Here is a 15,219-nt window from a genome sequence, read left to right as displayed (position 1 = left end):
ACTTTTCTTTTTGTTTCTTATGACAAAAAGGAGTCAGAGTGCTTATGATGACCATTTTAATCACAAGGGGTTATGATATAGATTAACATAAACTTCAGATGTCATAGAAACAGTTCCACAAAATTCAGAAATAACCAGTATCAGTGAAACTGGAGCAAGCATTTTGGAGACTTCAACGCACTGGATGGAATTCTTCAAGAATTTCACTGTAAGTTTTCTTATCTGTGAAAAGAAAGATCACAAAAGACGTTTAAATTGTGTTTAAAAAAATTGTATTTCCTAAAGAAAAATTAGCACTTAATATTCTTATAAGAATTGCCTTATGTTCTAGTCCTTCACCATGGCTTGGCAATCACTGAGGCATTTTGTTCCACGGAATGAAGAATAACTTTGGGAGAACCTGTGGTGACATCCAGATGGTTGTCTGGAGGGGCAAAGTGCTGCCAGGGGGATCCTGGCTAAAGGGGTGAAAGAAGGAATGAAAAGGGAGGGGCCAGGAGCAGAGGCGGTCAACCTCTCCATGCCTGCACTGTCAGTGCAGGAGGCTCTTGGCACACCTGCCAGTAATCTGCTGCTCAGAGAGAATGAGCCCGTGAGGCTACACACACTGCCAGAAGGAGCTAGTGGAAAAGCAGAGGCAAAGAGCCAGAGGTCTGAGACTGAGGACTAACTGCCACTGGGTCTCCCTCTTAGAAATCAATATTCCCAAGATTCCTTCCAGCTCTAACATCCAGAAGTCCTGAGTATTCCCCATCCCTGATACAGCCACTATTCATGGCTTTGTACTAGTCGTTGACTCTTCATTGGCAAAAAAAGCTGTACCTTTCTGATCCACCATAAACATCACATATGTGACTGAAGGCTATGGAAATATTAGAGTAATACAATTTCAGAGCTAAATAGGACCTTACAGATCATCACTGTCTGATGAAATTTAAATGCTTCATATTACACATTTACATAAATAGGAAATCTAAAAAAATATATATTTACAAGTTCAAAAATTTCCTACACACATTCATTCATGTATGCACACATCTGTTGTGTATGTGTGTAAAATATAAATAAGAAAACAGCTGTATTACAGTTATATTCACAGTTGCACAAAGATAAGTAGAGTGTGCTGAGGAAATTCCTGTCTATAGCTGGATGAAAGTTTCATTGAGATGATGAATCTTGAGCAAGAATTTGTTAGGTACTCAGAGTGGAAATGGGGCAAGAGTAGGACTAGGGAGGTACAGCACGTACAAAGTGATATAGGGCAGGTTCAGAGCAGCATTTCAGGAGGCAGGAGACAAGTGACAGGAGATGAGGCAGGGCTCTGTGTAGTTCAGGCCGCCCATTATTTATTAAGTGCCTACTATGTGTAGGCTCTGTGCTGGAGGCTGGAGAAACAAAGATGAAACTACAGTCCAGTAAGGGATACAGCCTGTGTGTATAATGGGATAGATAAAAGGTATGAGCTAAGCGTTTCTACCAGGCAGTTAGCTCAGCCTGGGAAAATAAGCCATCCTAGGGAGTCTTGATTTTATCCAAAAGGAAATGGATAGCTATTTTAAGCATATCCATATTTATCCAGAGAGGTGATTTTCAGTAAGGCCAGAGGCAAGCTGGAGGCAAGTGCAAGAGTCCACGCAAGAGATTACCAGGGCCTGAACCAGGGTAGTGGCAGTAGCAGAGAAGAGAGTTCAGAATTGAGAATTACTTAGGGATTAGAACAGTAAGACTTGATGACTAATGGGAGGTCAAAGAAACAGACTTGAAGATGATTCCCAGGCTTCTGGCTGGAGAACCTAGGTGGACAGTAGTGCCATTCACTGAAGCAGGACACAGGAGAACAGGAGGTCTGGGCAAGCAGAGGGAATATGAGTTCTGCTTGCTGTCTGAGGGACACAGAGGTACTCAACCAGAAACTAGATATATGAATTCAAGTCAACAGAGTAAAGAAGACACTGAGGCCACAGGCATGAATAAGATCAACCAGGGAAAATGATACAGAGAAAGAAGTTTTCTACAATTAACTTGAAATACCTTTTTCAGGAAAATCCTCTGGATGTGACTTTATATATGCAAACATATCATGGTCCCTCACAGCATACATATAGTCTTGACGTTTTAAAAGATAATATCCAACAAAAACAAAGGAAGTAACATATAGAAGCTGGCGATGCAAACCTGAAATTGAAACAACAAATCCCAAATAAAGCAAAAATTAGTCATGTGTATTAAAAATCACATTTTTTATGTTTCAGATATATAATTTGTTATTTCTTCCAACATTCTTTAAAAAAAAAAGGTTTTTGTATATGGGTATTCTGAACAAACAGCCTCTACCTTGGGACATCTTCCTAAGGATAGCTGACAACTATGAAAAGCAACATTAAGTCTACAAATGTAACGATCAATAGAACCCAAGATTTTTAAAATTCAGGTTTTATACATTTCTTCAAGGAAAAAGGTGGATAAGTACAAAAACTTGAACGGCAGACTGAAACAGAAAAAAAGTTTTTCTTTTTCAATAAGTTAACTTTAGACCTACACTAGCTTATATTCTAGGACGCATTCAGGAGATGAGTAGAGGTAAAGTCCTCTACAAATGGTCTAAATGCAATTTGGTTTATCTCCACATACTGACTTAGATTTGCATATCCAGTGGTTACTAAAACAGTACACTGTACTGCAAATATATCTCAATTCTCTTTTGTACCTTCTAAATTTTGTAATTTTGCATGTATTACCTATTGAAAAACTATCTTAAAAAAAAAAATCATCCTACTGGGAATTCCCTGGTGGTCCAGTGGTTAAGACTCCATGCCTCCACTGCAGGGGGCATGGGTTTGATCCCTGGTCCAAGAACTAAGATCCCACATGCTGCGTGGGGAGGGGATGGGATGGGACGGGATGGGATGGGATGGAATGGAATGAATAAAATCATCCTACTAAAAAATCATCCTATTATAATAAGACTGGAGAGGATCAAATCACATGATCTAGGAAAGCCAAAATTTAAAATGTGAAGGGGAGATCCAAAGGTATGAACTTTACATACAAAAACATTTTTTTTTGCAAAAGGCTAAGTGCAGAGTTTCTAGCTATGCCTCAGTATTCTATTCCCAGCCCTCTTCTTATCCCATGCATGTTCCTTTGGAGAACTTTTTATTCCTATAGTTTTATCTATTATCCATGTGCTGGTGACCCATAAGTAACGTCCAACTCAGACACCTATGCTGAACAACAAATATATCCAAATATTTGACAGATATGTTTACCTGAATACCCCCAGACTCAGTTCCTTCCTATTCATACCTCTTTTTCCTAATTCAGAGAATAAGACCATTTACCCAGGAATCCAAGTCCTGGGTAATAAACACAGTAATTATCTTATTTTTCCTACCCTCTTCCCCTACATCCAGTCACTGTCAATTCTACCTTATAAATATTTCCTTTCCTCACTTCAGGGAACTTATGCCCATTTACACTAACTGGTCTCCCTTTCATCTCGTTTCTACTCCACAATGATCCCAACTTTTACTCTGTCACTAGAGGAATTTTTACTAAAACACAAACTAGTTTGTCAGTCCCTTCTTCAATTACGGTCAACAGGACTCCAAACTCCTGCATATGACCTCCCAGGCCCTTCACGAACCGACTCTTCCACCTTCATCTCCTGACACTCCCGGATACGCACATTGTGCCCAGCAATAATGAACTAGTTTTAATTCCTCACATAAACTAGGCTCCTTCGTGTTTCTATATATCATGCACTGATACGGCTCTGCCCAGCAACTTCCTGATCCTTCAAGACTCAACTCAGACATCACTTCTGCTAAGAAGCCTTCCTAACACTTTCCTGGAGTTAAAAGGATGAACTCATCTCTACCAATATGTAAATTGCTATAGTAATTATTTCTCCCTCTACTATCAGGCAAAGTCAGTGTTTGATTCATCTTTGTATACCAGCACACAGACAGCACTTAATATATAATAAATGGATGAACGGCCTTGGGCAAATCAATTTACCTCTAAAACAAAGATAACACCTAATCTATCTTTTTCACAGCAGTTATTAAAGTGTTTAGGAAAAACTGTAAAACAATAAAAATACCAAACATCACTATGACCTGGGACTGGACAAGGCCCCATTCCCCTAGCCTCGTCTCTTTCAGCAGCAGTCTCCCTCTCCCCCACACACAATCCCCCCATGATCATTTTCCCCTTCTTTCCTTTACTCAGTAAAGGAAACCTAAACTTGAAAGCCATGGTGCTCTTTGCAGAACGCCATAAATTACTGATATGTTAAACTAGAAATCAATAAATATTTAATTTTGTGGACTACTCTTAGATACCAACTAACTCTAAATTTAGGGTAGGTAAGTGGTAATCAGCAACAAGGGTTTAAAAACTGGTGATGGGAGAAAAGCTTAAGAAAAAATTACAGGGACTTCCTAGGTGGCGCGGTGGTTAAGAATCTGCCTGCCAATGCAGGGGACACGGGTTCGATCCCTGCCCCATGAAGATACCACATGCCATGGAGCAACTAAGGCTCAATAACTACTGAGTCCACGTGCCACAACTACTGAAGCCTGCACGCCTAGAGCCCATGCTCTGCAACAAAAGAAGCCACCACAATGAGGAGCCTGCGCAGCACAATGAAGAGGAACCCCCGCTAGCCAAAACTAGAGAAGGCCCATTGGCAGCAATGAAGACCTAACTCAGTCAATAAACAAATTAATTAATTAAAAAAAGAAAAAATTGCATTTAATATTTTCTGCTAACTTGAAAAAGATCTGCACAACTTGATTTCATTGACAGAACATTCGAAATACCTACAGAATGCCAGGTACTCTCTATGGCCATAGTTGGAAAATCCACCATATATTTCTCATTCCCCATTCCTCCTACTCTACATGCATAAATTTGTACCACAATTTATCTCTTTAATAGACACGCCCATCTGGTTTGTAAATCTTTGGATGGTTAGGACAATGTTTTATATTTCCCTGTAATCTACACATTCATTCGATAAACAGTTATTGAGCATTACTATATGCCAGACACTGAACTAGATAAACACAGTGTGCATCCAATAAATGCTGCTGAGGATAACTATTTCAAGAAAGTTCTCAAGACCTGAATTTCCCAAAGTAACTAAGGGGAAACCCAGGGAACTTAGGAACTCTGACCCCTAGACCTGGGCTAAGTGCTCTACATCTGTCATCTCATCTAGTTCTCACAGCCACACAAAGAGATAGATACCACCCCTATTTCATAGATGAAGAAACTAAAGCTCAAAGGGATAAGTAACTTCTCCAGAATCAAATGGCTAGTAGGGAGGAGGTGGTGTCAAATCCAAAAGCTTGTGCTCTTAACTACTATGCTCTTCTGTTTCCCAGAAAAGGCACAAAACATTCTTTGACAACAATGAGGTGAGATTAAGTGATTAAATTTCAGCCAACCTTTTCTTTCTCCAGAACAGTATCCCTCTGATCTGAACCCTGTTCATGCTTCCAAAGCACTCTCTGCTCACCCACCTCTATCAAAACACCTATCTGTCACACCTAGACCCATATCTGTTGGTTGTGCTGACCCGATCAGGAGTTCCTCAAGGGCAGGTCAGTTTTCCTCCCACCATATACCCAATGTGTAACACTGCCTGGCACAGAGAAAGAGCTCAGTTAAGGCTGAACAAATATACGGCAAACTGTTTGTATAACAAGAGCTAAGGAGGGAATTCCCTGGTGGTCCAGTAGTAAAGAATCCGCCTTACAATGCAGGGGACGTGGGTTTGATCCCTGGTCAGGGAACTAAGATCCCACTTGCTGTGGGGCAACTAAGCCCATGCGCCAGAACTACTGAGCTCACATGCCTCAACTAGAGAGCCTGCATGCTGCAAACTACAGAGCCCACGTGCTCTGGAACTCATGCATCACAACTACAGAGCCCACGCACCCTGGAGCCTGTGCATCACAACTAGAGAAGAGAAAAAACCGCATGCCACAACTAGAGAGAAGCCGGCGTGCCCAAACGAAGAGCCCATGTACAGCAACGAAAGATCCTGGATACCTCAACGAAGATCCATGTACCGCAACTAAGACCCGTTGCAGCCAAAAACAAACAAATAAATAATAAATAAATAAATCTTAAAAAAAAAAAGAGAGCTAAGGAAAGGGAAACCTGTTAGGCACCTTCTTTGTGCCAGGTATTTACCTACAGAATCTCACTTAATTCTCACAAAAAAATATGCAAAGATGAATTATTCTCACATTATAGATGAGGAAAATTTAGCTCTAACCAAGTAACTTGCCCAAGGTGACATGGTTGGGAAGCAGTGGGGCAAGGCCATTCAGTTCCAAAATGGAGCTCTTTCTATTACTCCAAGTGACAGGCCTGGGCAGGTGTGTAGTGGTGATAAAAAGCGAGAACGGTCCATAGTTCCTAGTGGCAGAAATGGACAAAGATCGCTCCTTTCTGTGGAGTGGGGTCATGTCCAAGGCAAATGGGATTTCAAGTCTATTTCAGCACTTAGAAATGCTGAAACTCCCACTCCCAGTAGGTTGGGAGTCAACCTCCAGGCACGCATACAGCTGAAAGGCAACAGAGGCACAAGTGAGGTGATTCCTGGTTACCTGAACCACTGTATTAGCTTTTTTCCTAACTGGGCTTCTTGGCTCCAATCAGTTTCTTACAAAGCTGACCTTTTAAAACATAGGTCCCATCACTGCACTTCCTCCAACGGCTTTCAAAAGCATGTAAGGTTCCTGTCTGCCTAGAGAATAAACTCCCACCATCTAACTAAATCTTTGTTGCCTTATCGCCCTACTCTGTGCTCACTCATCATCAACTGCCCCCATTCAGGTGCTCTTGCCCGCATTCACTCCCACCAGCCTCCCACAGGCCTGGAAGGGTCCTTCCAAGTATCCGTCTGACATATTAAAGCTAAATTCAAAGACACCTCTTACAAAGTTTGCCTCTTTTCCCTTTGGAAATCTATAGATTTTAGCACAGCTAACTGTGTTACTTATTATCACTGCTGGTCTCTGACAGGTGGACACTGACCTACTAGGAAATACAGCCCAGTGGTTTAGAGCCTCCTACTCAATGTGAGGTCCCAGACCAGCGGTGTCTCAGAGGTTGGGACCATCAGGAGTCTCTCAAGATCTAATGAAACACAATCTGCATTTTAACAAGATCCCCAAGTTATTAAAATCTGAGAAGTTCTGGTTCTGAATATAGAAGTGTAAAAACAGATTGTGCTACTTATGACCTTGGGCAAGCTGCTTTAACCTCTCTAAGGCTCTGTTTCCCCATTATGGATAATACCTCTCCCCAACTCCTCCCAAGGTGTTTGAAAACTAAATGCTATAATGCACGTAGTGTTAGTGGTGCACTGCACGACTAATCGCTCATTCTTGCACACCCCACAGCTCGAACTGAGAGCGGAGCAGGCAGTTCAGTCCCGGGTCCTTCACAGACTCACTGCGAGGTCGTGGGTTGCACTGCAAATCAGTTTCCTGAAACGACACTCTGGCCGGCCCGATTCTGAGAAGCTCACGGCGCGCGGATACCTGAGAGAGGCGAGGCGGGGCCTGTCAACGCGAAAAGGCCCGGAAAAGCGAAGGCACCTCAGGCAGCCTAAGGCAGAGCCGGCCCACAGCCCTACGACCCCCTCTCCTCCCAACCGATCCCGCCCGCGCAGCCCTCACCGGCGGACACCACCGGCCTCCGCCGTATCGCGTTATCAATCAGGCCGGAGCAGTAGCCCAAGAAGCCAATGTAGGCGAGCCGCGGGTCGGTCAGCTTGGGCGGCGGCAGGCTCCGGGCCTCATCCGGCAGGAACTGTAAGGGCGCTCGGCCCGGCCGTCCGGTCATCATGATGATGGCGTTCCCACCTGAGGCCTGGCCTCAGCCCTCCAACTACAAAGAAAACCACCAAGACCCCTGCCGCGGCCCAAGCCACGAGCTTTCACCTCCGAGCGCGGGGCTGAAGGGCATGGAGCACGGCGGTGCGGCGCCCAAACACTTCCCCCTGTGCGCTGCTGCCGGAACCGCGCACACGAGGTTCCGGGCTACTAAGTGTCCCACCTTGCTCACCTGCCGGCCGGCCCTAACTCCTCAGATGGGATTGCGGGGGCTTGGTAGGTGGCGTCGAGGAGTACGGGAAAGGAGCCATCCTGGGAGAAGACTAGGAGACTTTAATTTTTTTCGCCCAACCTCCCCCACCCACAATTGCCTCTCCTTCCCCCGCCCCAGAATGTTCATTCAGCAAGATTTACTTCTGCATCCGAAACCCACAAGTGGGCTTGATGGTTTTAAGAAACATAATTAATTGAAATAAAATAAAAGCTATGGGGTATGCTCAGAGCAGGGGACCTGAAGAAATGGCTCTTCTGTTTACAACACACCCGACAGGAATCTGGGTTCATTGTGACAAGGGGCACAAAGCTTGCGGCCTTCCTATGAACAAATACCCAATAGGTGTCCCCCTGCACCTCCATACGGCTGCTGGGCAGTGGGACAGGGCTCAGTAACCGAAGGAAAGCTACAGTATTTAGTGGGGGAGTTTGCCACATAGAGCCAGTCTGGTCCACGCGTGGGTGGGCCACGCGTGGGTGGGCCACGAGTGGTCTTATAGACAGGCTTGGAACCTCTCTCTTCAAGGAAAACAGAAAATACAACTATATGCTATTCTAGAAAAGGGAGAACTATGGAGACAATAAAAAGATCAATGGTTGCCAGGAGTTTGAGGGCAGAGGGGAGATGATTACACAGAGAACAGAAGTTTTTATGAGCCATGAAAATACTTTGTGTGACATTATAATGATTTTATGTCATTATACTTTTGTCCAAACCCACAGAACGTGCAAAACTATTTACCTTATTAAAGTGAGCCCTAAGATGAACTGGGGACTTTGGTGAGTACGATGTGTCAGTGCAGTTCATCTTCGGTTAAAAAAAAAGTCTTAAGAACACTCAGGGTAGACGTTTTTGGCAAAACTTTTATTTCACTTTTATATATGTGTGTGTCTATATATATATGTATATATGTATGTGTGTTTGTTGGATTGTGATGTAAAATTTAGATCAAAAATGTTTTGCAGGCCACTGTAGTTATACTGGCAGATAAAAGCACAAATTAAAAAAAAAAAAAAAAAGCTAGTTTTCATTTCCTGGGTTTCCCGTCATTCATTTGCACAGGCACACCCTCCACAAAGCCTAAAATTAAGGTCCAGCCAGCCATAAAGAATTCAGAGAATCCCATGACTGGATCATTTAGCTAAACTCTAGAAATTCAGCCTGGGTCTTCAGGTCCTTGTACATCCCTGAGGGACGAGGTGTTTCCTAAAGATTTGAGGAGGGGGGGAAGAAAAAGAAAGAAGGAAGGAAGGAAGGGAGGGAGGGAGGGAGGAAGGAAGGAAGGAAGGAAGGAAGGAAGGAAGGAAGGAAGGAAGGAAGGAAGGAAGGAATAACATTCTGCCAAGTAATTGTCCAGTCTCTGCTCACCTGCCTCCAATACTGAGAAGTTCTGATCTTTGAGCAGATCTGTTTAGACAGCCCTTCCTGATAAGGAGCTAAAATGTCTTCAACATTTTATCTAGAGGAATGCTGATTAAACCAGAGGTTAATCCAAAGCTATATGCATCAGGTATTGCTTTCCAAAGTGGAAGAATTAAGCTTCAGTTAGTAAAGGATGGAGGGGAGGGAGATGAGATGGGAAATTGGGATTGACATATGTACATGAATATGTATAAAACAGATAACTAGTAAGAACCTAGCACAGAATATAGCACAGGGAACTCTACTTCACTTTGCTGTACAATAGAAACTAACACAACATTGTAAAACAACTATACCCCAATTTAAAAAATAAATAAAGGACGAGCCTTTTATGCCTACAAAAAGCACTCCCAGATCTGTAACATTTCAAGTTAGGGTTTTCCAAAGGAATGTATATTGGAACAGCTTCCTGGAAGGCAGCAAATATTTCAGAGGTTCACACTCTTTGACCCAGTAATCACATGTCTGAGAATCTGTCTTATGTAAATACTAGTGTGACATATGAAAAAGCTGTTTTTGCACACTTTTTTTTTTAACCACAGTGTTTCTTTTAAAATTATATCAAAAGAATGAAAACCATCAAAAACCTACTTTAGGATTATGTTAATTTTGAATACTCGATGAACTACTAGGCAAACACAAATATTTCAATGATGCTTACACATTCTCCCCCACATTCTTCTGGGTCCAATCTCTCTCTCTCTTAAGAAACTTAAAACATACAAAAAAATTACAAAGAACAATGTAACAAATACCCATATTCTATCACCCAGAATTAACTATTGTTAATATTTTGTCATATTTATTTTAAAAGGAAATAAAACACTATGAATATACAATACTTAACACTACTGAACTATACACTTAAAATGATTAAGATGATAAATTTGATGTTATGTTTTCTACCATAATTTAAAAAGTTAAATTTCTAATTTATCAAAAAATTATTATTGCATAAAGTATATCATAAATCTCAAGGTATGTAAAATGTATATGTAAGATTAGAAATAATAAAATGTATATCCACGTATCCTGCACACAGCCTAAGAGTATCATTACTACCTTAGGGCTTCCTAGGGGGTGCAGTGGTTAAGAATCCACCTGCCAAAGCAGGGGAAACGGGTTCGATCCCTGCTCCAGGAAGATCCCACATGCTGCGGAGCAACTAAGCCCATGTGCCACAACTATTGAGCCTGTGCTTTAGAGCCTGTGACCCACAACTATTGAGCCCGTGTGCTGCAACTACTGAAGCCCATGCACCTAGAGCCCGTGCTCCGCAACAAGAGAAACCATGGCAATGAGGAGCCCACGCACCACAAGGAAGAGTAGCCCCCACTCACCTCAACTAAAGAAAGCCCGCGCACAGACAAAAAAGACCCAACACAGCCAATAAAATCAATCAATCAATCAATCAATCAATTTATTACTACCTTAGAGGCCTTCTGTGAGGCCCTCCTTCCCTAGAGGTAACTATCCTGAATATTTGTGTTAATCCTTCTCATAATTTTCTCTCTAGACTTATCATTAATATGCATATCTTTAAATAATACGTATGTGCCAAATATTGAACTTTATATATGGAATCATTTATCCTCTTGTAACTTATTTCTTTTTCTCTGATCTCTTATTCTTTTTTTAACATGAACCTCTTTTTTGAGATTCATCATACTGGATATTCCTTTGAATGAAAACACCACAATTTATCTTCTCTTGTGTTCTTAATGGACATTTAAGATGTTTCTAGTCTTGGGCTATTACAAATGGATATTACTCCTGTGAATATTCTTGTACATCTCTTAGTCCTGGAACACATGTCCAAAAGCTTATCTAGACCCTAGATTCTGGAGTATAGATTTAAGTAAATGAAAAAGAAATTGAACACAACCTAAATATCCATTAAAAGGGTAATGGATGAATAAAATGTGACATTTATATAATGGAATATCATACAGTAATCAAAATGAATGTACCTGATCTCTTTTTTTTAATTAATTAATTTATTTATCTTATTGGCTGTGTTGGGTCTTTTTTTTTTGCTGTGCGCAGGCTTTCCTTAGTTGCAGTGAGTGGGGGCTACTCTTCTTTGTGGTGTGCGGGTTCCTCATTGCCATGGCTTCTCTTGTTGTGGAGCACAGGCTCTAGGTGCATGGACTTCAGTAGTTGAAGCACATGGGCTCAATAGTTGTAGGTCACAGGCTCTAAAGCGCAAGCTCAGTATTTGTGGCTCCCGGGCTTAGTTGCTCCACGGCATGTGGGATCTTCCTGGAGCAGGGATCGAACCTGTTTTCCCTGCATTGGCAGACGGATTCTTAACCACTGAGCCACCTGGGAAGCCTGTACCTGATCTTTTTGTATCATCATGGATGGATCTCAAAAACATTATACAGAATGACGAAAGTGAGAGAAAACAGGAACAATGAATTATACTATTTAGGTAAAAAAAATTTAAAGCACACATAACACTGAATATATATAAAAATATAAAAAGTGGACACTCCTGAGACTGAAAAAAAATTAGTACATTTATTGACCTTTCTATAAAGTGGGGATGCTGAATATGGGATTTTATTGTGAGAAACTAATGGCTACATTGATTGAGGTTTTTGAGGTTTATGAAATTGTTCTAACTTCAGTTGCCATTAGCATAGTAGCCCATTTCTTTCGAGCACTAAAAAGGGGGTAGATGGGTCCAAAGAATTTTTTTTTTTACCATGATCATACCGGAGGAGTAATTTTACCAAACTGCTTAAGAGTAAAACATATTTTTCAAAGGTTATATTTTAATAGAACTTTTTTTCTCCCATTAACTGCAAGCAGAAGCAGCATGGACTATACATAGGGGGGCAATTCTGACACTGAAGTGCTTCCTTCACAAAGAGCGGTTTCTAGGTGGAAATCATTAACAAGGAAGACTATGCCAGTGTTGGGCTGGAAAGAAAGCATCTTCTGTCTTTCTCTTCCAATTCTGGCTCTATCCCCTCAACCCAGGGAAAGATATGGTGACCAAGAATACCAAGTCACTCCCACTTTTCTTTTTTCTAAATAAATAAATAAATAAATAAATAAATAAATAAATAAATTTATTTATTGGCTTCGTTGGGTCTTTGTTGCTGTGTGCAGGCTTTCTCTAGCTGCGGTGAGCGGGCCCTGCTCTTTGTTGCAGTGCGTGGGCTTCTCAGTGTGGCGGCTTCTCTTGTTGCAGAGCATGGGCTCTAGGTGCGTGGGCTTCAGCAGTTGTGGCATGTGGGCTCAGTAGTTGTGGAGCATGGGCTTAGTTGCTCCACGGCATGTGGGATCTTCCCGGATCAGGGATCGAACCCATGTCCCCTGCATTGGCAGGTGGATTCTTAACTGCTGTGCCACCAGGGAAGTCCCTCTTTTTCTTCCTCTTGTTAAATTTGGGTACATTGTATATAAATTAAACAGCAGGTAAAAAATGAGTTTCTTATATATCTTATTTAAATTTTGATAGTAACCTTTGCTCGTTCCTGACTTAATTCTAGATTTCAAAACATTTTGAAATGGCACTTTCGTTTATTTAGTTAGCTGCTGAAACCTAGGAATTTATTGTTGAAAACCACTCACATTTCTGCAAAGTTTAAACACATGAATACAAAGTATAGTGCCTGGGAGAGTCCTGGGCTGTAGGGAGGAAGTCTGTGTTGGCATCAACAAGCTATTCCTCAGTCTCTGCAGCCATTGCCCTCCTGGTAATATAAAGAGTTGAATTGCTTTAAAGACTACATCTAGACTTTGAATCCTTAAGTCAAACAAAAAACTTACATGATACCTAATACATATCAAATCATATTTGCTTTTGTGGAAGATGGTTCACAGCCCAGAGCCTCTGAGGTGAAGCTCAAGAATCTCCAGGGCTCTGCAGAACATTCTAGAAACTTCTGCACCAGATGAGCTCTTCCAGTATTTATTTATTTCTTTAAATTTATTTTTGGCTGCATTGGGTCTTCATTGCTGTACAGGCTTTCTCTAATTGTGGCAAGCAGGGGCTACTCTTTGTTGCGGTGCTCGGGCTTCTTAGTGTGGCGGCTTCCCTTGTTGCAGAGCACGGGGTCTAGGTGCACGGGCTTCAGTAGTTGTGGCACGTGGGCTCAGTAGTTGTGGAGCACGGGCTTAGTAGCTCCACAGCATGTGGGATGTTCCTGGACCAGGGATCGAACCTGTGTCCCCTGCATTGGCAGGCGGATTCTTAACTACTGTGCCAGCAGGGAAGTCCAGCTCTTCCAGTTCTGACATCACATCAATTTGACAGTAACAACCTACAAAGCATAATTAAATGTGGCCTTGTTGACATGCATCCAAATTCATCTTTTTTTGTTTGCATACCAATTGGCAAAGATATGAGGAACTACACTGGGTCTCTTGTGTTACTGCTGGTGCTACTAAACATTTAGATTTTAATCATGGCCTGTGTGGTGTGCTTCACTCATTCAACTGTGCCAAAAACTGGGACTATCAAGACAAGTGTGGTCTCTGCTGTCAAATTGTTGGTCTCCTGAGGAAAGCAGATAATCAATTATTATGGCCATTAATGGTAGAACTAGACCCCTGGCCTGGGAGCACTTGATGGGGTACTCAATTCTGAGGGGGAGAGAAGGTAGAGGGAAAGGACTCATAAAAATATCAAGTGATATTTATTTATTGGTTGCACCACGCGGCTTGTGGGATTTTAGTTCCCTGACCAGGGACTGGACCTGAGCCTTCAGTGGTTAAAGTGCAGAGTCATAACCACTGGACTGCCAGGGAATTCCCTCAAATGATATTTACTGAACATATAATATGTGCCAAGCAGGGTTCGAAGTTTTTTGTGATTATAGAAATGAGGACAATGAGGCAAAGGACTACAGATTTTAAAAAATGATGCAGGCAACTCTAAAATCAGGCTGTGTGACTTCAGGGCCCCTCTTTTATTTTAATATTAATTTTATTATTTATTTATTTATTTGGCTGCATCAGGTCTTAGCTGTGGCACACAGGATCTTCCTTGTGGCATGTGAGATCTTCAGTTGCAGCATACAGGATTTTTTTTAGTTGCAGCATGAGGAATCTTTTTTTTCTAATATTTATTTGTTTATTTTATGTATTTATTTGGCTGCGTAGGGTCTTCATTGCGGTGCGCTGGCTCTTTGCTGTGGCACGTGGGCTTCTCTCTAGTTGTGGTGTGCGGGCTCCAGGGTGCATGGGCTCTCTAGTTGAGGCACACGGGCTCAGCAGTTTCGGCATACAGGCTTAGTTGTCCCACGGCATGTGGGATCTTAGTTCCCTGACCAGGGATCGAACCTGTGTCACCTGCATTGCAGGACAGATTCTTTACCACTGGACCACCAGGGAAGTCCCTTGTCTTTGTTTTTTTTAAAATTATTTATTTATTGGCTGTGTTCGATCTTTGTTGCTGTGTGGGGCCTTTCTTTAGTTGTGGTGAGCGGGGGCTACTCTTCATTGTGGTGCACAGGCTTCTCATTGTGGTGGCTTCTCTTATGGAGCACAGGTTATCGGCGAGTGGGCTTCAGTAGTTGTGGCACGTAGGCTCAGTAGTTGTGGCACATGGGCTTAGTTGCTCCAAGGCATGTGGTGTCTTCCTGGACCCGTGTCCCCTGAATTGACAGGTGGATTCTTAACCACTGAGCAACCAGGGAAGTCCCAGGA

General features: G+C 42.2%; 1 protein-coding gene and 1 non-coding gene across 2 annotated transcripts; one reads left to right on the top strand and one right to left on the bottom strand.

Annotated features, from left to right (window-relative positions):
- Positions 1-39: 39 nt before the first annotated feature.
- On the bottom strand, positions 40-8,020 carry NDUFC2 (NADH:ubiquinone oxidoreductase subunit C2). Its single transcript, XM_057749130.1, has 3 exons — positions 7,704-8,020; positions 2,032-2,175; positions 40-222 (listed from the first exon to the last, which is right to left on the bottom strand). Exons 1-3 carry the CDS (start codon positions 7,870-7,872, stop codon positions 173-175), a joined length of 363 nt encoding a protein of 120 aa, XP_057605113.1. The 5' UTR covers positions 7,873-8,020; the 3' UTR covers positions 40-172.
- A 327-nt stretch (positions 8,021-8,347) lies between these two features.
- On the top strand, positions 8,348-8,477 carry LOC130829581 (small nucleolar RNA SNORA11). Its single transcript, XR_009047604.1, has one exon. It is a non-coding gene; the product is annotated as a small nucleolar RNA SNORA11 (small nucleolar RNA).
- The last annotated feature ends 6,742 nt before the right edge of the window (positions 8,478-15,219 follow it).

Source organism: Hippopotamus amphibius, chromosome 9, assembly GCF_030028045.1.
Source record: "Hippopotamus amphibius kiboko isolate mHipAmp2 chromosome 9, mHipAmp2.hap2, whole genome shotgun sequence".
Classification (NCBI taxonomy): Eukaryota; Metazoa; Chordata; class Mammalia; order Artiodactyla; family Hippopotamidae; genus Hippopotamus; species Hippopotamus amphibius.
This window is presented reverse-complemented; position numbering and strand designations above follow the sequence as displayed.